General features: G+C 36.4%; 1 protein-coding gene and 1 long non-coding RNA gene across 2 annotated transcripts in view; one reads left to right on the top strand and one right to left on the bottom strand.

Moving 5' to 3' along the window:
• LOC140713539 (uncharacterized) overlaps positions 1-24,559 on the bottom strand; it is a 183,396-nt gene that overhangs the window by 64,635 nt on the left and 94,202 nt on the right. The gene's annotated exons all lie outside the window — the stretch shown is intronic.
• On the top strand, positions 169-15,114 carry AADAC (arylacetamide deacetylase). Its single transcript, XM_008008693.3, has 5 exons — positions 169-393; positions 3,415-3,637; positions 7,263-7,332; positions 11,276-11,447; positions 14,116-15,114. The coding sequence occupies exons 1-5, from the start codon at positions 256-258 to the stop codon at positions 14,710-14,712; spliced, it is 1,200 nt and encodes a 399-aa protein (XP_008006884.2). The 5' UTR covers positions 169-255; the 3' UTR covers positions 14,713-15,114.

Below are 24,559 nucleotides of genomic sequence, written 5' to 3'. Positions count from 1 at the left end.
TGACAAACTTTGCCCTAGTTTCCTGTTACTCATTAAACTTTGAAGTTGCACTTGACACAAGTGTATCTGGATAACAGATAAAATTTTGACCTTATTATGCCAACCCTTAAACTAAGGGAGCAACTCTATATTCAGAAGAGCAAGATAAAGCTTTTGGGTGGAGCTGAAGCACACTGCTTATTAAAGTACACTATTCAGGCACATCATGTAAGTTAATTTCTGTGTTTCTAGAGACCAAGAAGCAGGACGTACACCATGGGAAGAAAATCACTGTACCTTCTGATTGGGGGGATCGTCATAGCTTATTATATTTATACACCTCTCTCAGATAACATTGAGGAGCCATGGAGATTGATGTGGATAAACGCACATCTGAAAACTATAGAAAATGTGGTAAGTTTGGAATTTTATGAATTCAGATGTGCATACACCACGAATTGACCCAGAGAATTAAGTTTTTCAAGATTCTATTCTTTTGATTTTTTGACTTACTCATCTTTTAAAATAAATGCTGTGGCCTCTGACAATGTATTACTTAGAATTGTTGTTTGTTTTCTGTCTTATGTATTGGAATCATGTTAAAAAGCTATCAAGAACAGCAAGCAAGGAGTCATTTGAATAAGTTTTACTAAAAAGTATTTTGTTTAGGTAGCTTTAATGTCATGATAGTGGCTCTCCTTTGAATTATTATCTTAGGTATGGTTTTTTACCTAAGTTTTATACTCAAATTAGAGATCATCTGATTATGCAGCACTGTGTTGGTTATAAATTTTTATGCATTTATCTTTAGAATTCAGAATATAGACTAAGGACATGTAAATAAGTTCTCAAGAAAAGATTCAATAGGCAGGCTGGTTGGCACGTGCCTAGGATTAACCGCGAGAGGCACAATATGCATAAATGAGAAGGGGAGGGAGACCTCGGTGTCCTGGCAACTGACTGCTTGCCAGGGCAGCTTGAATGCTGGCAAATTAAAAAGGTGTAGCTCTCTCTGGATCCTTGAGGATATTTTACTATTACTTCTTTGGTTACTTTATTATCTTCATTAAAAAAAAATCTCTTTTCAGAACTTAAACCAAATGAATGTTGTAACTCCTGGATTAATCTTTTATTTTGCATTTATTCAACAATTCAACTCTGTCAAATCCTATTAGGCAAACAAGTGATCTGTCCCCACACAGTTGACATTCTAGTGGTGGAGAAAAAAATAAATTAGAATTAAATGAATAAATGATTTTAATTCATGAGAAGTACCTTGAAGGAGGTAAGATGGAAAAAAAGAGTAATTTGGGCAGAAGGCAAGAGTGGGATACTGTATGTATGGCAAGAAAAAGCCGTTCTGAAGAGGAAACATCTACTTAGGGACCAGAAGAATGAAAAGAAACCAACCATTCTAAGTGCTAAGACGAATGTTTTCCAGCAGAGACAGCAGCAAGCACAAAAACCCCAGCTACAGAATATTGACAAGTCCAAGAAATCATATGAAACATTTGGGTTTAATGGGGAAATTGTTGCAATTAGTTTGGAGAGGTTAGAAGTCACATCATACAGTGCTTTGTGGGCACTGGTAGTAAGTTTTGATTTAATTCTGTATGTGATGCAGAACTATTAAAGACTTTAAGAAAGGGACACATTTTTTTTCCTCATATTTGCTGTCTGTGCTACAATATGTGAGAGGTCTTTGATTTTTTTTCTTGGAGTCTTTATATTAATTTTTTATTTATTTAAGCAATTATATATATATTCTTATCTGCTAGCCTTTTAATTCATTCATTCATTAATTTACTTACATTCTGCCCACAATTTATGAAAGTAACATATTTTCAGAGCTCTCAGTAGATACACTTTTTAAAGGTTGTTTTAATGCTTTTTCTTATTCCTGAATTATCTGCTTGTTTGTTTGCTTGCTTTTTTGTGGTCAATTATGCTCCTGGTTTGTTCCTTTTTTTCCTGATTAGTTTTGCTGGCTTCTCTGAAATGTCTGGCAATCTTTGAGTGTTCATACCCTTTATTAAATGTTTACATTATGAACGTTACATCAAGAATCAAACTACTAGATTGAGAATCCTGGTAAATATCATTTACTAGCTGTGTAGGCATGGACGACATATTTAACCTTCCTGGGCTCACTTTTCTCATATTTGACATGGATATGAAAATGTTATCTTCCTCCCATATAAGCAAGTTGTTAATATGACTGAGATGACAACAATAGAGTGCTCAGAACACTGACTCATTCTACAGTGAAAGGATGGGCTGCAGGCAGGCAAGCTGCCCTCCCTTTTTCTCCCACTCATTCCTTCCCTCCCAACCCCTACTCTCAGCTCCCGCGTACAACCAGTTGCATAGCCACACCTCACTGCACCTCCCTATTTCTAAACTAAACCAGTTTCTCGACCTGCCAGGGTTTTTCCTTTTCTTACTTGGTTAGCAAAAGACTTAGGAAAAGGTATTTATTTCAAGTCTCAGATAAAATTGCTTTTCCAGTTGCTACTCCCAGGTAGCTTTTGGTAATCACCTGTTGTTTGCTTCCAAAGTACTTTGTACAGAGCTCTGTAATATATTTACATTGTTTTGTAACCATTTATTTATCTGTCTTTCACACTTAACTCTGAGATGCTTGAGAAGAGCATTTGTCTGGTTCATCTCTGAAACCCTAAAGCTTGGTAGAGAGCCTGACACATTTTAGCGAAATAGGAACTAAATCAGTAGCAGGGGTCAATATGAAACTTCATCTTTGCCCTCTGAAGGTTGCTGAAAGTCAACTGACAGGTCTGGTTAGTAGGAGAAAAAAAGGCATATACATTTTTTAGCATACATAATAGACTTACAAAATATAAAATCTCAAAGAAATGGCCAGATGGTGGCAAGACAGCTTATGGGAAGAAGAGAAGAGGAGACATGGTTAGCAAAAGTGGTCTTGTTAGGTACATGGATCCTCATAGGTAGTAGCCCTCAGAAAGAATAGATGGTAAAAAATTCTTTCAGACCTTTAAAGGTGTCAGATTCTCAGTAGATTTTTCCTAAATCTGGACAAATGAAGGCTCTCAGAGAAAGCCTGCATTAATGCAGATTTTCTCTGCAGATGCAAATCACCTTCACAAAAGAAAAGCTTTCCAGCTATTCTTGTATTCCCAGCCCTTCTGAAAAGCCACCTTGCAATATGTCAAGGAGATATATTTTGGGATGAAATATTTTTATTTCCTTCACAGTATACTCCCTCTTTTTTAAGAACCACCCTAGGCATCACCTTCGAATTTCTGGTTTCTTTTAAAAGGACCAAACAAGATTCATGCATGAAAATTTAGTTCATTGCATTTGAGTTTATTAAGGGTTAATGTGTACCTGTGAGTCCATAGATCTCTTTGCCATTTGATACTTGAATTTTAAGATGTTTTTGAATTTCATTTTTAGGCTACATTTGTGGAGCTGCTGGGACTTCACCACATTATGGATTCTTTGAAGGTTGTCTGGAGCTTTTATGAAGTCCCACCAACCTCAGATGAAAATGTCACTGTGACTGAGACAAAATTCAACAACATTCCTGTTCGAGTATATGTGCCAAAGAGAAAGTCTGAAGTACTAAGAAGGGGGTTGTTTTACATCCATGGTGGAGGCTGGTGCATGGGAAGTGCTGGTAAGTGAATGCTTTGAAAAATCTCTGTCACTGAGGTAGTTCGCAAACATTTTACTAAGTCTTCAGTAGGTATACATGCCCTTTGGCATGGACATTAACGCCTCTTTTATCTTCTCGTACTTTGTTCTGATGGCAAAGTTTTACTTTTCCTTGTATCTTTATATCACTCTTTTCCGCATATGCATTTCCTCATCAACCCAGGTAGAGGTGAGAAGACACTTTTTTTTTCTATTTATTGCAATTACTCTAAGAAAGCCGTGTTATTTCTATCATTTTCCACTTGATGTTACAGAACCATTTAATGTTTTCATCCATTTACTCATATGTACTATATGCCTGGTAATATTTTGAGATCTTTGAATATATTTTTGAATAGACAAAATTTCCTCACACCTGTAATCCCAGCACTTTGGGAGGCCAAGGCGAGTGAATCACTTGAGATCAGGAGTTTGAGACCAGTCTGGCCAACATGGTGAAACCCTGTGTCTACTAAAAAAAATACAAAAATTAGCCGGGCATGGTAGCAGGTGCATGTTATCCCAGCTACTTGGGAAGCTGAGGCAGGATAATCTCTTGAACCCAGGAGGTGGAGGTCGCAGTGAGCCAAGATCGAAAATTGCACTCCAGCCTGGGCAACAGAGCAAGACTCTGCCTCAAATAATAATAATAATAATAATAATAATAATTCCTGTCTTCCTGTCTTCTTGGAGCTTACATTCTAATGGAGACAATCTTTAATCAATTGATAAATAACTAAAGAATACAGTGTGTTTTAAAGTTATAAATGTAGGAAATAATAGGCCAGAATGTTAGAAGAAAAACCTTAGACAAATTGGCACCATCCCGAACCAGAATAGCTTCAGAGAGTCTCCAGCGCTGCCTCATGGTTGAAGAAGAGTTATGAATAGAAAAAGGAAAGTGACATTTAGAAAACAGAAGTGAGGTACAGAAATAGGCGGATTGGTTACAGCTCAGCGTTTGCCTTATTTGAAACTGATTTGACAAGTTGGTTACCTTTGGCTAAAACTCAGTGATTGGGACAAGAGTAGGTTATACATCCAATTAAGTTACAACTCCCTATGTATCGAGAAACCTTTAAACTATGGAAAGACGCAGCTGTAGGCTAAACTTAGTTTATTTGGCAAGAGTAATCAAGATTGGGTATGAAGGTTGTATATTTCTTGATGTATAGAATTACAGCAGAAAGAGAAAAACATTTAGAAGTGGAAGCACTGGGATAAAAGTCCCAATTGTGTGAGAAAATCACCTAACCCACCTGAGCTCTAGGGCTCTTGATATTTATCTGTTTACCTCCAATGAATACAGTATAGATTAACTGGAGGAGTGAAGATTGGACTGGGCCTACTAAGTTAAGAACTCTGAACTCTAGAGAGGACATTCAGAAATAATTCCACACATCTACAGCCATCTGATCTTTGACAAACCTGAGAAAAACAAGAAATGGGGAAAGGATTCCCTATTTAATAAATGGTGCTGGAAAAATTGGCTACCCATAAGTAGAAAGCTGAAATTGGATTCTTTCCTTACTTCTTATATGAAAATTAATTCAGGATGGATTAGAGACTTAAATGTTAGACCTAAAACCATAAAAACCCTAGAAGAAAGCCTAGGCAATACCATTCAGGACATAGGCATGGGCAAGGGCTTCATGTCTAAAACACCAAAAGTAATGGCAACAAAAACCAAAATTGACAAATGGGATCTGATTAAACTAAAGAGCTTCTGCACAGCAAAAGAAACTACCATCAGAGTGAACAGGAAACCTACAGAATGGGAGAAAATTTTTGCAATCTACTCATCTGACAAAGGGCTAATATCCAAAACCTATAAAGAACTCAAATTTACAAGAAAAAAACAAACAACCACATCAAGAAGTGGGCAAAGGATATCAACAGACACTTCTCAAAAGAAGACATTCATACAGCCAACAGACACATGAAAAAATGCTCATCATCACTCACCATCAGAGAAATGCCAATCAAAACCACAATGAGATACCATCTCACACCAGTTACAATGGCAATCATTAAAAAATCAGGAAACAACAGGTGCTGGAGAGGATGTGGAGAAATAGGGACACTTTTACACTGTTGGTGGGACTGTAAACTAGTTCAACCATTGTGGAAAACAGTGTGGCGACTCCTCAAGGATCTAGAACTAGAAATACCATATGTCCCAGTCATCCCATTACTGGGGATATACCCAAAGGATTATAAGTCATGCTGCTATAAAGACACATGCACACTTATGTTTATTGTGGCACTATTCACAATAACAAAGACTTGGAATCAACCGAAATGCCCATCAGTGACAGACTGGATTAAGAAAATGTGGCACATATATACCATGGAGTACTATGCAGTCATAAAAAGGATGAGTTCATGTCCTTTGTAGGGACACGGATGAAGCTGGAAACCATCATTCTCAACAAACTATCGCAAGAACAGAAAACTAAATACCGCATGTTCTCACTCATAGCTGGGAATTGAACAATGAGATCACTTGGACACAGGAAGGGGAACATCACACACCAGGTCCTACTGTGGGGAGGCGGGGAGGGATAGCATTAGGAGATATACCTAATGTAAATGATGAGTTAATGGGTGCAGCACACCAACATGGCACATGTATACATATGTAACAAACCTGCATGTTGTGCACATGTACCCTAGAACTTAAAGTCTAAAAAAGAAAAAAAAAGAATAATTGCTGGCCTTAAAAGGACTTAGTTGTGAAATAAGCAAGAAAATTATAGATTGAAACGAGAGCTAAGTAAGAGCATTTTCTTTTATTTTTGTGCAGGAGAAATATAAACAAGTTGGTAGACTGAAATAAATGAAGGTAGTAAGTAGAAATACGTTAGCCAAGTAATGGGCTGGGAGTGTTGACTGATAGATACACATCCCAGAGGAAATGAAAGGGAAGAAGATTTAGAGCACTAGTAAAATAACTGGATATAGATAGGAAGGTTGGAAATGGAAAAAGAGAGTATTACGTCTTCCTCTTAGACAAGAGAAAAAGAGGCAAAGACAGGCCTCAGCTAGGTATATTCTTAACGTAGTAGTACAGATGCGAGCAGTAAGTTCCAGTGTTTGTTTAAGGGGACCTAGTTCTATTCCACTTATATTCAGGTGCCTTTTCTATTGTCCCGTGCAGACTTAGGTGATCCTTCTATGTTGCTACAATTCTGTCTGCATCTCCTTGGCTCACATATCTGACAACATGTTGGTCAAGTTAGCGACTTGTCTTTTTATCTTTGTATACCCATCATCTAAAACAGAGCCAAATCATTACCTCCTTCCAGTAATAGAGCTGGGTGAATCTAGAGAATGAGTCTGACATAGAAGGATCAATGGCAAAATGTGCAAGACAAAAGATAAAAGGCAGGGAGAGCATTAGGAGGTTCGCTGGGAAACTTGAATTCCACTGAGTCATGGATGGATGGCTTCTTATAAATACAGTGTTAAATTTGTCTCTCCTGTTTTAAGGTAAAATAGAACTTCCAGAACGTGAAAGAAGTGCAGTAGGATTTTTTTGTGAAGGAAACAGCCTTGTCTTCGTTTGTCTATTTTACTAATATGTTGCTTTTATCCTTTTATTTCAGCTGTAAATGATTACGACTTGCTGTCAAGATGGACAGCAGACCGACTTGATGCTGTCGTCATATCAACCAAGTAAGAGCTGTGCTGTTTGGTTTTCTGGCCAGATTCCTGACATGCCAAGATTCTCTCAGCTTTCTTTTTTTGTGTGTTATGCGTGTGTGTGTGTGTGTGTGTGTGTGTGTGTGTGTCAGAGTCTCACTCTGTCACCTAGGCTGGAGTGCAGTGGTAGGATCTCAGCTCCCTGCAACCTCTGCCTCCTGGGTTCAAGTGATTCTCAAACCTCAGCCTCCCGAGTAGCTGGGATTACAGGCGCGAATCACCACACCCAGCTAATTTTTGTATTTTCAGTAGAGATGGGGGTTTCACCATGTTGGTCAGGCAAGTCTTGAGCTCCTGACCCCAAGTTATCTGTCCTCCTCAGCCTCCTAAAGTGCTGGGATTACAGGCATGAGCCACCACGCTCAGTCGATTCTCTCAGCTTTCTCAGCCGATGCATGATTATGCCAAAAATAAATGTTTCTCAGATGACACTAAGTAGGCAATTGCAAGTGAGTGCTAGGCCTAACCTGATTAGAGCTGAGAAAAAAAAATCTGTATATATGTGTACACGTGTTATTTACTCAAAAAGAAACAGCAAAAAGTAAAAAAGAAATTGTTTTCACATAAATTCAAACTGTATCATTTATGGACATAATTACCTGCACGATATTTCCTTTCAACCCTTAATTCACAGTCTTTAAAAATGAGTGCCCTGGAGTCACAGGATCATCTATAAAAGTGCATCATAAATAATTTCCATCTCAGATGGTCATTGTGAAGAGTAAGTGATAACATCTTTGAAACAGACTTAGCCCAGTGTATAGCATTTGATGAGCCGAAACTGTAGGCAATATAATTTTAAATATTTAAAATATAGCCTACAGTTTCGGCTCACCAAGTGCTATACTCTGCACTAAGTATATTAAAAATTTATTATCAAATTGAATGAAATAGATGAGTTCATATGAAATTGTGTTAAATAATCCACTTATAGAAAGAGCACTTAGGGACAGTAAAATTAGGAGTGGATTGCTGGGTAGACCCATGCCAGAGCAGTATATATTTAAATTGAAATTTCAGAAAGTAAATGAACAGTTAAAAAATAACATACTCATCCCCATTTGTCAAGTTAAATCATTATTATAACGTTGGGACATAATCTTCATCAATATTTGGTTGTATGTGATCTCTCATAAATGTAGTGGCTAGAATAATATTTTGTAAAATGAAGTTAGAAAATCCAGGCTTATGGTGTTTTGCATTCCAAATTTGTTCTTAAAGATAATTTTCTTAAACATAGCAAGTCAAAATACAGGATAAGATTTACACCTGTGTTTGATTCATTGAAATGACTAACAAATCACATGTAATTGAAAGATAAAATATACTTTAAAATATGCATGAAATATATGCCTTACCTTCAAATATTCTCATTTTATTGATATTAAAGATGAAAAACTCCAATATTAAAAGATAGATAATTTTGGTTGTATTTAAATTAAAATGACCAATAAGCACATGAAAAGATGCTCAATATCATTAGTCATTAGAGAAACGCAAATCAAAACCACAATGAAATACCACTTCACACCCACTAGGATGGGTATAATATATATATTTAAAAAGATAATAACAAGTGTTAGTGGGGACATGGAAAAATCAGAATCCTCTATACTACTGGTGCGAATAAACACTTTGACAGCTCCGTAAAACGTCAAACAGAGTTACCATATTGACCCAGTATTTCCATTTCTAGGTGTATACACAAAAGAAATGAAAACATGCCCATATAAAAACTTGTATGTTTGTAGAAGCATTATTCATAAACCTTAAAAGTGGAAGCAACCCAATGCTCATTAACCGATAAATGGATGAATAAAATGTGGCATATATATATATACACAATTGAATATTTAAAATTCAATCAAATATTTAAACAAAATGCAGCATATCTATACAGATATTCAGTTGTATAAATATACCACATTTTATTCATTCATTTATCGGTTAATTATTCGTTTGTTAATAGAAGGACTGCTACAGTATGGACAAATCTTGAAAATATTATACTAGATGAAACAAGTCAGTCACAGATGGCAAGTTTTGTGATTCCATTTTTAGAAAATGTCCAAAATAGGGCAAATGAGTAGAGACAGAATGTAGATTAATGGTTGCCTATGGTTGGGTTTGGAGGATGGGGTGAAATGAGAAGTGACTACTAATGGGTATAGGGTTTCCTTTTAGCGTGAGGAAAATCTTCCAAAATTGATTGTGGCAATGATTGCACAACTCTGAATATATTGAAAATCACAGAATTGCATATTTATAATGTGTTAATTTTATGGGTTATGAATGTCTCAGTAAAATGGTTATATTAAAAATTCAGGTCAGGTGCAGTGGCTCATGCCTGTAATCCCAAAACTTTGGGAGGCCGAGGCAGGTGGATCATGAGATCAGGAGTTCGAGCACAGCCTGGCCAACATGGTGAAACTCCATCTCTACTAAAAATACAAAAATTAGCCAGGTGTGGTGGTGGGCACCTGTAATCCCAGCTACTCGGGAGGTTGAGGCAGGAGAATTGCTTGAACCCGGGAGTTGGAGGTTGCGGTGAGCTGAGATAGTGCCACTGGACTCCAGCCTGGGCGACAGAGCTAGACTCTGTCATTAACAGAAGTCTTAAAGTTTGTGTGTGTGTATATATGTGGGTATAGACATATGTGTACTTTAAACAGTTTTAAATACATATATACTTTTTGAAATCCAAAATATAAAAACACTTACCAATCAATAGAAGTATAGGGGAAAGACTCAGGAAGAAAATTTACAGAAAAGGATATCCAAATCATCAAACAATATATGAAAATGTACTGTATACGTCAGGAAAATACAAATTAAGACTATTGAGATACCTTTATATACTCAAAATTATAGATAAAATGAGAAAGACATAAAATACCAAGTGTTGATGAGGTTTTGAATCAACAGCACTTCCATAAGCTCTGGTTTGAGAATGACTTGGTAAACTACTTAGCAAAACTCTTTGACATTATTAAGTAAAGCTTATGCATACCTCTGTTACTATCAGTAGCACAAGCATATATCAACAAGAATACATCCATATGGTCACAAAAAAACATGTACTAGAATATTCATAGCAGCACTGTTTGTGCCCAAGACTGCAAGCCGTCTAAATCCCTATAACATTTTTTTAATCTGGAAAAATATTTATTTAGTATTTATTGTTTGTTTAATTATTTGCAAGAATATTTAATATGTGATCTACCCTCTTAATGAATTTTAAATTTGCATTATTTTTGACTCTACAGCAGATCTGTAGAGCTTATTCAACTTGTTTGACTGAAACTTTATGCCGGCTGATCAGTAACTCCCCATTTCCTCCTCCCCACAGCGCTTGCAACCATCTTTTCACTCTGATTCTATGAATTTGACTATTTTAGACATCTTATATAAGTGGAAACATACAGTATTGGTTATTCCATGACTGGGTTATTTCACTTAGCCCATCAACATGTTAATGGCTACATCATTTGTGATATTTTCAAACAATAGAGTACTATACAGGAAGATAGAAGCAATGTGAATGAGGCTCAGAAACATAATGTTGAACAATTGAAACCAGATACATAGTATATGCTATATGATTTCATTTATTTAAAGGCAAAAACTAGGCAAAATGAATTTATGCTGTTATGTCAAATTAGTGGATACTTCAGGAATTAAAGACAGTAAACAAAAGGTTTCTGGGATGCCGACAATGTTATATTTCATGATCTGAGTGCTGATTATGTGGCTGCGTTTAGTTTGAAAATTAAAGAAATTATATACTTATGTGTACTTCCAGCATGTATTAGGTTGGTGCAAAAGTTATTGTGGTTTTGCCATTATTTTGCACCAATAATATATTATGTTCTAATAAAAACAAAAAAAAAGTGTGAACTATGTTTTCTCTCTACAGCTACAGATTAGCACCTAAGTATCATTTCCCAATTCAATTTGAAGATGTATATAACGCCTTAAAGTGGTTCTTACGTAAAACAGTTCTTGCAAAATACGGTGTGAACCCTGAGAAAATCGGTATTTCTGGAGATAGTGCAGGAGGGAATTTAGCTGCAGCAGTGACTCAACAGGTATGATGTTGATAATTTCTATGCTTTTTAAAAATAGTCTACTTATAAACATATTTAATGCATGTATTAAAATATAAATGCAAATAGGAGATATTAATTTTTTGAAACTATTAAAGAGAATATTGAGAAGAAATGACTAAAACATTATAATGTCAATCTCTGCTTCTGTCATAGATTTTTTTTCTTTCTTAAGGGAATGTTAATTCTTTGGATAAATCATTAATTTGAAATTATAGCCTGCATGTGGTAGCTCAGAAGTGCAATCCCAGCGTGCTCTGAGAGACCAAGGCAAAAGGATCACTGGAGACCAGGAGTTTGATAGCAGCCTGGGAAATACAGTGAGACCCTGTCTCTACAAATATAAATGAATGAATGAATGAATGAATGAATAAATAAATAAATAAATAAATAAATAAAATAATAATAAGAAAAGAAAAATTAGCCTGGCATAATAGTGTGAGTTTGTAGTCCTAGCTACCTGGGAGGCTGAGGAGGCTGAGGCAGAAGGATCTTTTAACACAGGAGTTCAAGGTTACAGAAAGCTATAATCATGCCTCTGTACTCCAGCCTGGGTGACATAGTAAGGTCCTGTCTCTTAAAAGCATAAAAAATAAAATAATATGTGTCAGTAAAATATTATACTAAGTAGGTGAATGAGATCATGTAATTGTGAGACTAATGACCCTATTACCCTATTAGAGTTTCAGACGAATTCATAGAATCTTCGATGGCATATTCCTCTATTACCATAACAATAATCCTATTTTTAGAAAATTATCAACACATTCAAAGATTCCCAAGCTACTTACAAAGAAGAAATATGAAGAATTCAAAAGATTTTTGTATGTAGATGTAAAATCAGATCTTTTTATCTGTCATTTAATGATGATATAATAATAATAATAAATGGCATTTTTGCCCCAGATTATATGTAGAATAGATTTTGTTTTTATGATGAAGAAACATTGCTATTTATTGTTTAAACATCTAAACTCTTTTCCCATGTAGTAGTCAGAAAGGAACTATTTTCCCGTGGAGTGGCAGTCAGGAGAAGGAGCTACTTAAGATCTTCTCTCTAAGAATGTATGTAGAAGGTTAGATTTTATTAGTTGACTTTAGTCACAAATGAGGGTTCTAAAGCAATTTTAAAACATTGCTGTTATTGGTTTTGTTAATTGCATTTATTTATAATTTTTCACACTAAAAGCATTTTGACTGCTAGAATATGTTGAACAATATTCTCAAAAGTAAAGATTTATAATTGCACTTTGGTTCAATCATAATACAGAACAAGTATTTGAAACTTCACAGGTAGATTTGTAATCATTACGATAAATTTCATAATGTAGCAGCAAAAGCATTAGACTGGACATCAGGAAACTTGGAGATGCAGTAATTTCTAGAATTGATACTGGCTTAATCTCTCTAAATAAATATTCATTTTCTCTCCTGTAAGAAAAATGAACTCTTTCAACTTTAAAGAGTTGTTTGAGGGTCATATGAAAAATTTATATAAAAATGCTTGGCAACTTGTACCAATCTTTACAAATAGTCTCCAAAACGATCTATTTTGATAATTATAGTTAAAATGTAGATAAATACCATAATTTGCAAAATATTTGAGGTTACATCTAATAATATCTGTAATTTTATGTAGAAGTTCTATACATCTTTTATAGTATATTAGACACTTTGAAAACATAAAATTATTTTTTAACCTATATGTTTTCACAATTTAAAACATATTTTGTAATATTTCATTCTTGTAAGTCTCCTTTTTTCCTACCTGGTATTGGTATATGTCTTTTTACAGACCGATTATTACAAATATTAGCACAATGGACTTGATATAAAAGATGATGTTAATAGACCATTTCGCACAGAAGTGTTGCCCAAATCTCCTAAAGTAGCATGTTGCTTTAGCATCAAAGTCATGTCAGAAACCTCTATTAAGTGATCCTTCTTCATAGCAAAGCTTATTGATATACTGGCATATTTTAATTATTTTTTTTTTTTTTGAGACAGTGTCTCACTCTGTCTCCCAGGCTGGAGTGCAGTGGTGTTTTCTCAGCTCACTGCAACCTCCACCTCACTGGTTCAAGCAATTCTTGTGTCTCAGCCTCCTGAGTAGCTTGAATGATAGGTGTGCGCTACCACACCTGGCTAATTTTTGTATTTTTAGTCGAGACAGGTTTTTGCCATGTTAGCCAGCTGGTCTCGAACTCCTGATCTCAAGCAATTCACCCACTTCAGCCTTCCAAAGTGCTGGAATTACAGGATTGAGCCACCATACCAGGCCTATTTTAATATACTCTTACATGAACAGAAGAGAACATTTATGCAGTTCTTCTGGTTATCATTCCTAGCAGAAAGCATAGGAGATTAACTTTCTAATGATCACTTAGATCTTTTTGTATTATCCATAAAGCATATATGACAGATGATTTTCCTTAAGTTGAAAATACTAATGAACATCTAGCTCTAGAAATCCATTTCGAATGTTAGAAAGTTTGTTGTGATGGTATGTTTCATTTATTACTTAAGTCTTTTTGAGATCATGAATAGATAGATAGATAGATAAAGACAAGATAGAAAGACAGATAATCTTATTAGGGATACTTTATTGTTTTAAATGAAAATTATTTGTGCAAATCATCTTGTTTCTCAGCTCCTTGATGACCCAGATGTCAAGATCAAACTCAAGATCCAGGCTTTAATTTATCCTGCCCTTCAGCCTCTTGATGTAGATTTACCATCATATCAAGAAAATTCAAATTTTCTACTTCTATCCAAATCACTCATGGTCAGATTCTGGAGTGAATATTTTACCACTGATAGATCACTTGAAAAAGCCATGCTTTCCAGACAACATGTACCTGTGGAATCAAGTCATCTCTTCAAATTTGTTAATTGGAGTTCCCTGCTCCCTGAGAGGTTTATAAAAGGACATGTTTATAACAACCCAAATTATGGCAGTTCTGAGCTGGCTAAAAAATATCCAGGGTTCCTAGATGTGAGGGCAGCCCCTTTGTTAGCTGATGACAAAAAATTACATAGTTTACCCCTGACCTATGTCATCACCTGTCAATATGATCCCTTAAGAGATGATGGACTCATGTATGTCACCCGACTTCGCAACGCTGGAGTTCAGGTTACTCATAACCATGTTGAGGATGGATTCCATGGAGCATTTTCAATTCTGGAACTTAAAATTAGTCACAGACTTATAAATCAGTATATTGAGTGGCTAAAGGAAAATCTATAGTAAAACATGTAGCTATATTTTTTAAAATAAAGTAAATCTCAAAACCTCAGAAAATTTGCATTAGAAATTGGCCTTTCTTAGAATGGTCTAATTAAGTTCCACATGTAGCATAATTCTTAAATAGTCACTTTTCTGTTTTTTTTCTTATTGTGGGATTTCATTTCAATTTTCTACATTGTCTATCTGCTTTTTCTGAAATTTTCCTTCTTACACTGTTAATCTTATTTTTAAAAATATTACATTCTTGTATACTTTATTTTTGTGTGTTGGCTACTATTTACAATGCAGGAGAATAAGTGTGAGCAAATATTGCCTGTCTGAATAATGTCAAGATTTTAATCAATGTTCATTTACAACCTGAAACATTCCTAATCACAGATATGAATTAAATGCCAATTCTTTTCAAAAGCAGTTGTCTCAGTGAAATGTCAATTTATTACCACAGTAAATTTCTCTATGTAACACTTCTAGAATTCAGGTACCAAGTGTTAAACTAATCAATGCTAAAAAAAAAAAAAAAAAAAATCACTGTGGTACTTTGGGGAATTAGCTGCTTTTTATTTGAGGAAAGGTAAAGAAACTGAAGTTTAGTAAAGACAGAAGAAATATTTGGGATGAAAACTGACCTAACAGCCAAAGACTACAGATGTGGAAGTCACTGACCAATGATAGAAAAATCAGAGAAAATTTTAATCTCTGAAAATCCCATCCCAATATTGCAGGGAGAAAAATAAATAAAATGGAATATATTTAATGCTGGGCAGAATTACTTGTATTGACTATGAACTATGTAGTGTATTCTAATTATAAAAAAGCCCAACTACAGGCAGTCTTCAGATGGTGCAGAAGCTCCACACCATTATCGGGGACTAAAGCTTTTTCTATCTTTGTACTCACTGATATGGTTTGACTGTGTCCCTACCCAAATCTCATCTTGAATTGTAATTCCCACAATTCCCAAGTGTCATGGGAGGAACCCAGTGGGAGGTAATTGAATCATGGGGACATCTCTTTCTCATGCTGTTCTCATGATAGAGAATAAGTCTCACAAGAGCTGATGGTTTTAAAAATGGGAGTTTCCCTGCACAAGCTCTCTCTCTCTTTGCTTGCTGCTATCCATGTAAGACATAACTTGCTCCTCCTTGCCTTCCACCACGATTGTGAGGCCTCTCCAACCATGTGAAACTGTAAGTCCATTAAACCCCTTTTGCTTCCCAGTCTCAGGTATATCTTTACCAGCAGTGTGAAAACAGACTAATATACTCACCATCCTCAGTGTCTGTTTGTGTGCATACTTATAATTATTGTATTTTTGAGTACCATCTAAATATTCTATCTAGGCAGAGAAGGGATATAGCAGAAGAGCTGTATTTGAGGTAATTTTATTTTATCAGAAAAGCAGTAGTAATCTCAGGACATCCAACTAAGAGACTTCTTATATTTCATTTTCTAGGACAGTGTTACAAGGAATTTTGCAAAATAGAATTTTAGTAGTTGGGCAAATTGTAGTTTTTTATTTTAAGAAATAAGGCAATACCCTAACCAGAGCAATCAGACAAGAAGAAGAAATAAAGGGCATCCAAATCAGTAAAGAGGAACTCAAACTGTCACAGTTTGCCAGTGATATGATTATACCTAGAAAACCCTAAAGACTCATCAGATCATAGGTCTGATAAATGAATTCAGTAAAATTTCAGGATACAAAATAAAATTACACAAATCAGTAGCTCTGCTATACACCAGCTCAGTGACCAAGCTGAAAATCAAATCAAGAACTCAACCCCTTTTACAACAGTTGCAAAAAACGAAATAAAATTAAATACTCAGGAATATACCTAACCAAGTAGGTGAAAGATCTCTACAAGGAAAACTACAAAATACTACCGAAAGAAATCATAGATGACTCAAACAAATGGAAATACATTCCATTCTCATGGATACATAGAATCAGTATTGTGAAAATGACCATACTGCCAAAATCAATCTACAAAATCAATGCAATTCCCATCAAAATACAATCATTATTCTTCACAGAACTAGAAAAAATATATAAAATTCATGTGGAACCAGAAAAGAGCCCACATAGCCAAAGCAAGACTAAGCGAAACAAAAACAAAAGCAAAAACAAAAACAAATCTGGAGGCATCACATAACCTGACTTCAAACTATACTACAAGGCTATAGTTACCAAAACAGCATGATACTGTTATAAAAACAGGCATGTAGACCAGTGGAACAGAATGGAGAACCAAGAAATAAACCCAAATACTTACAGCCAACAAAGCAAATGAAAACATAAAGTAGGGAAAGGACAACCTATTCAACAAATAATGCTGGGATAATTGGCAAGTCACATGGAGAAGAATGAAACTGGATCCTTATCTCTCATCTTATACAAAAATCAACTCAAGATGAATCGAAGACTTAAATCTAAGACCTGAAACCATAAAAATTCTAGAAGATACCATTGGAAAAAACCTCTTCTACTTATTGGCTTAGGCAAAGTGTTCACGATGAAGAACCCAAAAGCGAATGCAACAAAAAGCAAAAATAAATAGGTGGGATTTAATTAAACCAACACACTTCTGCACAGCAAATGAAATAATCAGCAAAGTTAACAGACAACCCACAGAGTGGGAGAAAATCTTTGCAATCTATGCATCTAACAAAGGACTAATATCCAGAATCCACAAGGAACTCAAACAAATCAGCAACAAAAAAACAATCAAATCAAAAAATGGGCTAAGGCCATGAATAGACAGTTCTCAAAAAAGATATACAAATGGCCAAGAAACATGAAAAAATTCTCAGCGTTACCAATTATCAGAGAAATGCAAATCAAACCACAATACAATACCACCTTACTCCTGCAAGAAGGCCATAATTTAAAAATCAAAAAATAATAGATGTTGGCATGGATGTGGACAAAAGTGTAAAAGAAAACACTTTTACACTGCTGGTGGGAATGTAAAGTAATACAACCACTATGGAAAACACTGTGAAACTTTCTTTTTTTTTTTTTTTTTTTTTGAGACGGAGTCTTGCTCTGTTGCCCAGGCTGGAGTGCAGTGGCCGGATCTCAGCTCACTGCAAGCTCCGCCTCCCGGGTTCACGCCATTCTCCTGCCTCAGCCTCCGGAGTAGCTGGGACTACAGGCGCCCACCACCGCACCCGGCTAATTTTTTTTTGTATTTTTTAGTAGAGACGGGGTTTCACCGTGTTAGCCAGGATGGTCTCGATCTCCTGACCTCATGATCCGCCCGTCTCGGCCTCCCAAAGTGCTGGGATTACAGGCTTGAGCCACTGCGCCCGGCCTGAAACTTTCTTAAAGAACTAAAAGCTGAACTACCATTTGATCCAGTTATCCTGCTACTGGGTATCTTCCCAAAGGGAAAAGAAGTCATTATATGAAAAAGACCTTTGCACATGCATGTTTATAGCAGCACAATTTGCAATTGCCAAAGTATGGAACCAGCCTAAATGCCCATTAACCAACAAGTGGACAAATAACATATATATGTACACACACACACACACACACACACGCCATAGAATACTACCTAGCCATAAAAAGAAATGAAATAATGGAATTTGCAGAAACCTGGATGGGTTTGGAGACCATCACTGTAAGTGAAATAATTCAGCAGTGGGAAACCAAATACTATATGTTCTCACTTATAAGTTGGAGCTCAGTTATGAGGACACAAAGGCATAAGAATGATATAATGAACACTGGGGACTTGGGGAGAAGGTTGAGAGGGTGGTGAGGGATAAAACCCTACACATTGGGACAGTGTATACTGCTCAGGTGATGGGTGCAACAAAATCTCAGAAATTACCACTAAAGAACTTATCCATGTAACCAAACACCACCTGCTGCCCCAAAACTATTAAAATAATGAAAAATGAAAAGAAAAAACTCCAGGGGATAAAAGTTGGAAAAAAATTAAAAGCACTTAATCTGTAAAACAGGCAAAAAATAAATAAAGAAAAGAAAAGAAAAGAAAAGGAAAGAAAGCAATAATATAGGCAACTAGTAGAATGTGCCACACATATCTACAGCAGGAATTTGTTAAAAACCAATGTGGAATAATGATTTTCTGAGTAAATAAGGAGAGTTGTAGGTTAATATTAAAGGTAATGAATAGAAATATAAGTTGCATTATGGTCCCAAATTGACCGTTTCTGTACTATATACAAATAAAAAATGTGTTGGCTGCTTTGAAATAATCTCTAGAACTCATCCATGCCTGGCATGTGCTATTGTTTTATCTGATCCTTCTTCAAGGGTAGAAAGCAGTGACACTAACATGGATACTAATAAGCAAACACCTTCTTGGTCAGAAAGTTGGGTTTTTAACTGTTATCTGTGATATCTGTACGTTAAGCAAGTATTTTCTTTGACACTTTGATATTCTGCTTTTTGCCTTTAGGACAAAAAGAACTAAAAGCTGAACTACCATTTGATCCAGTTTTCAAAGGCAAAAAGTCCTAAAGGCAAAAAGCAGACAGGAGAAGCAGGTCAGAGTGTCAGCCTACTGAGGTCTATGAAACTAACATTCTGAAAGTTGGAATGTTATCTTCATAAAGGTGATAATCTTTTTAGATTAGTTTAATTTTTAGTAAAGTTGAGTGGCAGTGATACGATTTCAAAACAGGGGGATTACTTTGAGAGAAAACCCAAAAATTCCAATGATCTGGCAATTCTACTTTCAAGTGTTTTTCTCAAAACAAATTGAGACATAGGTCTACAAGACAGACTGGTACAGGTAAGTGTACTTTAGCTTTATTGGCATCAGCAAAAAAATTGGGGAGGGTGGAATTCTCTAACATTTTGTATTTTCCTCCTCTTCAACTTCTAACAACTGAAATTTAGTACTTGAGGACGCTGCTTTCTCTATACTTCTGACACCACAAGGGCTAGGAGTGAAGTGGGGATTTGCCTTACTTACTGCTCCTTGAAGACCATTCCTTCTACCTCCAGTTTTGTTCAGGGGTTAGCAACCTACAGCCTACAGGCCAAATTCAACCTCTTGCCTGTTTTTGTACAATTCTAAGATAAAAATGATTTATACATTATAAAGCATTGTGGAAAAAATAAGAAAAATAAGAAGCAATGATGGTAGTAGTGGAGGAGGAGTAACAGGAGGAGCAGCAGCAGGAGGAAGAAGAGCAGGAGGAGGGAGGAACAGGAGCAGGAAACAAAGACTATATATGACTGGCAAAGCCTAAAATATTTATTATCTGACCCTTTACAGAAAAAGCTTGCAATAGACCTTACCACTAATACTCAGTTCTCTTTGAGGTCATCTCCTGAGCCCTGTGTTACTCTCTCTCATATCTTAAAAGATTTTGAGCTCACTGACAATATCTCACAATTACATTGATAATCTCAGTATTTATCTAGATAATCTGTTGAACTACCTAGAATCCCAGCTGTTTGGCATTCTCTCCTCCAATAATCTTGTTATTTTCTTGGATAAAAGACTCTCATGGTCAATCCTAGAATGTGTTATGATCAATTACTGTGCCTACTCTAGAATATCAATACCAAGCATTCTAGTTCACTCCAGTTGGGTCTCTAATTTTAATAACATTTAAGAAATAATAGAAGTTAAAATTCATTGACTATATCCAACATTTCACTCTTCCTCATTGCCCTAATGTAATTTTTTCTCTTCCTTACCCAGAATATGTTCTGTGGTCAATTAGAATAATACCTCCCTTGCATATGCCATCAACCATCAACCCCTTTGGATCTCTACTAATGTACTTGTTTATCAGAACTCCAACCTTGAAGACATTCACCCACTGCCTACTCTTCACATGTACCTATGCAGCTACACATGGTTGAAGAAAAGCAAAAAAGTGCTGAAATGTCCCAATTAAATGAAGTCTGTAAACCTCAATTATGCCTTTAATAATGCCTAGCAATCATACGATAATTTTCTAGTCCCTTGAGTCTTTTGTTCCTAACTCTCATCAGATCTACAACACCTCCTCCACCATCTTTTATCTCAACTGATTACTGTGCTTCCCATTTCACCAAGGACACAGAAACAATTGAAGAAAATTTCTACAAGTTCTCACCCTGTATCGACCCAAGCACCAATATCCTCACCTCTATAGTCTATTTCACCTTTTATTACTAAGATGAACTGAGCGTTTGTGCTTCTGTGTAAGGATTGTTCCTCTCAATATGTGCACAAATGAATGACTTGATTTTGATGTTTCTTCAAGTTTAGTGTGTATTAAGAATCATCTCAAAGGGTCCTTTTAACAAATAAATTTTGGGATACCACTACCCAGAACTTTCCTTCATCAGGAAGCCCTTATATTATTCCAAACAAAGAACATTTGAAATAAAACCAATCTGGTGACAGAGAAAGATAAATATATTAACCACTTCAGTTGATAGAAATAAGAATTTTGTTCTTCAGACTGGAAGGAAGGAAGGAAGCGTACTGCCAAGAAAACCTTGACACTTGCCCTGAATTCGGAGGAACAGACAGGAGTCCCCAGTGAAGAGGAGAGCTGTGGGAAAGCATTTGAAACAGGAGAAACAATGCTTTGGAGATCCTGGAGGCAGTAAACCACATAGTTCATTTCATTCTTTGACATCTTTCCTGGAGAGTAGAAGGCAGGAAAGCTGACTGGAGAAGTGAGGTCCTGAGAAGCGTGGGCTGCGGAGCCAAATACACTGAAGGTTGCTCTGATGGATGCGGTACATGATGTGATCTTTAGGAGAACAGTGTGGTAGGTGGACTGCAGAGACACTAAATGGAAACAGAATGAGGCCCTGGCTATACCTGCAGTGATTGTGTGACTCGAGAAGCTGCAAAAAAAACTAGGGGAGTGTCTCTGAGGAATTTGTAGGGACACAAGAATTTCAAGAAGAAGGGGGTAATTGGTTCTGTCATTGCCAAAAATAAGATGTGAGAAAGTGTCAGCTAGTCTTCTAGTCTGCTCATGCAGTTACTTTCTGGATCTTCCTTTTTCCTTCCCTGAGCTTCAAATATAAAGGTGAAGTCAAGTCATTCCTTTATGACATAGGGCAGTGGTCTCATATTACTATCACATGAGAGTTTTAAAACATCATTTGCTGAAGCCACACCTTGAGCTACTATTATGTCTCAATCTCTGATGGTATGGCCTAAGCATTGGTATTTTTTTGAAGCTCTTCACAAGATTTCAATGTACAGGAAGATCAAGAAACACTGACTTAGAGAGTGAGGAGCATTTCTTTTCATGTACAGAGTTCCAAAACCATTTAAGTGATTCAATTTTCCAGTAGTAATATTTATCATTGACCAATAATATTCATCAGACTTTACTTTAGGAAATACATATCTTAGAAAATCCTAGACATAGATCGATCGATCGATAGATAGATAGATACAGATGTACACATACATATATGTATATATGTATATATCGTAGAACTAAATGAGTATATAAATATGTGTGTACATACTCATTTAGTTTTCACAATTTCATTAGGTAGACAATATATGTAGTATATATAAAAATATCCATATAGTTTTTGACATATATACACGCATATATAAAATGTATTTAAAAGTATACAGACACATACATATATATATTTGTGTGTGTGTGTGTGTGTGTGTGTGTGTGTGTATATATATTTTTTTTTTTTTGAGATAGAGTCTCACTCTGTTGCCCAGGCTGGAGTGCAGTGGCGCGATCTCGGATCACTGTAACTTCTGCCTTCCGGGTTCAAGAGATTCTCCTCCCTCTGCTTCTGGAGCAGCTGGGATCACAGGTGCCCACCACCACGCCCGTCTAATTTTTGCTTTTTTGTTTTTGTTTTTGTTTTTGTTTTTGTTTTGAGTGGGAGTCTTGCTCTGTCGCCCAGGCTGGAGTGCAGTGGTGCGATCTCGGCTCACTGCAAGCTCCACTTCCCGGGTTCACGCCATTCTCCTGCCTCAACCTCCAGAGTAGCTGGGACTACAGGCGCCCGCCACTGCGCCTGGCTAATTTTTTGTATTTTTAGTAGAGATGGGGTTTCACCGTGTTAGCCAGGATGGTCTTGGTCTCCTGACCTCGTGATCCGCCCGCCTCGGCCTCCCAAAGTGCTGGGATTACAGGCGTGAGCCACCGCTCCTGGCTGACAACAATATTAATAGGTGTTTTGCAGAGAAGGAAAAGGAAGAAATTGAATTTACATGGGTTTCCAAGGTCCCATGGCTAACATGTGGCAGAGCTGGAAGCCAACCCCCATGGGCCAGCTTCAAAGGCTTTGCCATCAATTTCTTGAGGATTTTGGAGACTACTTTTTGCTTTCTTAGACAGGGTGGCAGGAAAACAAGGGAATCTGAATCATAGAAATATCAGATTAAGTATAAAACCACTAACTAGGTAACCTCAGGAAAGTCTCAAGATTCCTGGGACTGCCGCAAAGATCCACAGCTCTGTTGTTAATAGTGTGCAACGTGGATAATCAAGAGCTCGTTATGCTTGGTTTCTTTACCATAGAAACAAATCAACACCACTTCTGATGTACCTCAATCGTGGAAAAAGCATTTAACACTTTGCAATGAATCACTGCAAATTGGTATGTTGCTTCGGTCCCAAGTGTATGTGTTGGGGAGCAGCAGGAGGGAATTTGAGCTGCACAAATACCCAGTGAATCAAAAAGGTGCTCAGGCGTTTAGAAACTCACCAGATGCCAGAGGAGGCATGATGCGCAGGATCCAGGAGTTAGAGTTTGATTTCCTCTGTGCTCTGAGCTCTTTAACCTGGACCTGAGGAGTATCTGCCTAGCAACCCGTCAAAAGGAAGTAGTGAGAAAACACCCATTGTGGCTGGTGACCATTTTAGCTCAAAAAAAAAACCACAGCTGCTGTTTGTTACCAAATGCCAAAAAAAATCACCAAACCTTGTTAATTGTTTCACGTAACTTATGTCTAGCCTTCTAGCTTTTAAAATTTTTCACTTACACGGGGAGCAGTATTGAAAATAAATTAAATTAAAAAATAAAATAAAATAAACTTTTCATAGCTTTCCCGGAGCTTTTCAAGTTTATTTTATATTATATTATTGTTAAATGGGGTCTAATCTTGGTACCAGTACTTTAAATTGTTCTCTTAGGATGAATATTCACAATTTCTTTCTCTTGATACCAAAAAGAGATTAATTAAGGCTGGAATTATTTCCAATGGCATTTCAAAAATTCGTAGCTCCTCCCTCTCCCTAGGCTTGAGCATTTTTATAAAATTAAAAATCGTCCTTTTTTGGAAAGTCCAAGATTCTTTAAAACTGAAGTCTCTTATTAAAAAATCAAGAGGAGGCTGAGAGGAGGCTTCTCACTCATTTGCCAGTTTCTTTAAAACAAGAGGTACTGTTGTCAGTACTTTTAAAGTGCTGAAAAAGACTACATGGCTGCAAAAGAAGGCTGTTTCATTCTAGAGCTGTTTTCTCTCAGTGAACATCCATTGACTTCATTTGGATGTTGTATCTGAGTGACACCTCTTTTTCACAAGTAAAGTCAGTCAGTCGAACTCTTTATCAGACAAACATACTCTTCATTTATCTCTTGATGAGACAATGTCATTCTCCCCTTTGAAGCTGAGGCTTCGGATTCTCCAGAGATCTCCACCTCCCACAAAGTCTTCACGAGGTGACTCGCTCTTCAAAGAGCCCTACTATTATGCCATATGCTGTTATGACTCAGCAAACCTGCAGTCCCTTCTACTTCCAAGACCTGGAGAGACATGTTCTAACTGCTTCTGGATGAGCCAGGCATACCAGTACTAGTTCATGCCATCCAAAAAGAAACTTCGTGCTCCTTTTAACTCTAAATTACTAAAGCTGGAAGTTATAT

The sequence above is a fragment of the Chlorocebus sabaeus genome, chromosome 15 (genome assembly GCF_047675955.1).
Source record: "Chlorocebus sabaeus isolate Y175 chromosome 15, mChlSab1.0.hap1, whole genome shotgun sequence".
Taxonomy (NCBI): Eukaryota; Metazoa; Chordata; class Mammalia; order Primates; family Cercopithecidae; genus Chlorocebus; species Chlorocebus sabaeus.
Note: the sequence above shows the minus strand (reverse complement) of the source record. Positions and strands in the feature narration are given on the sequence as shown.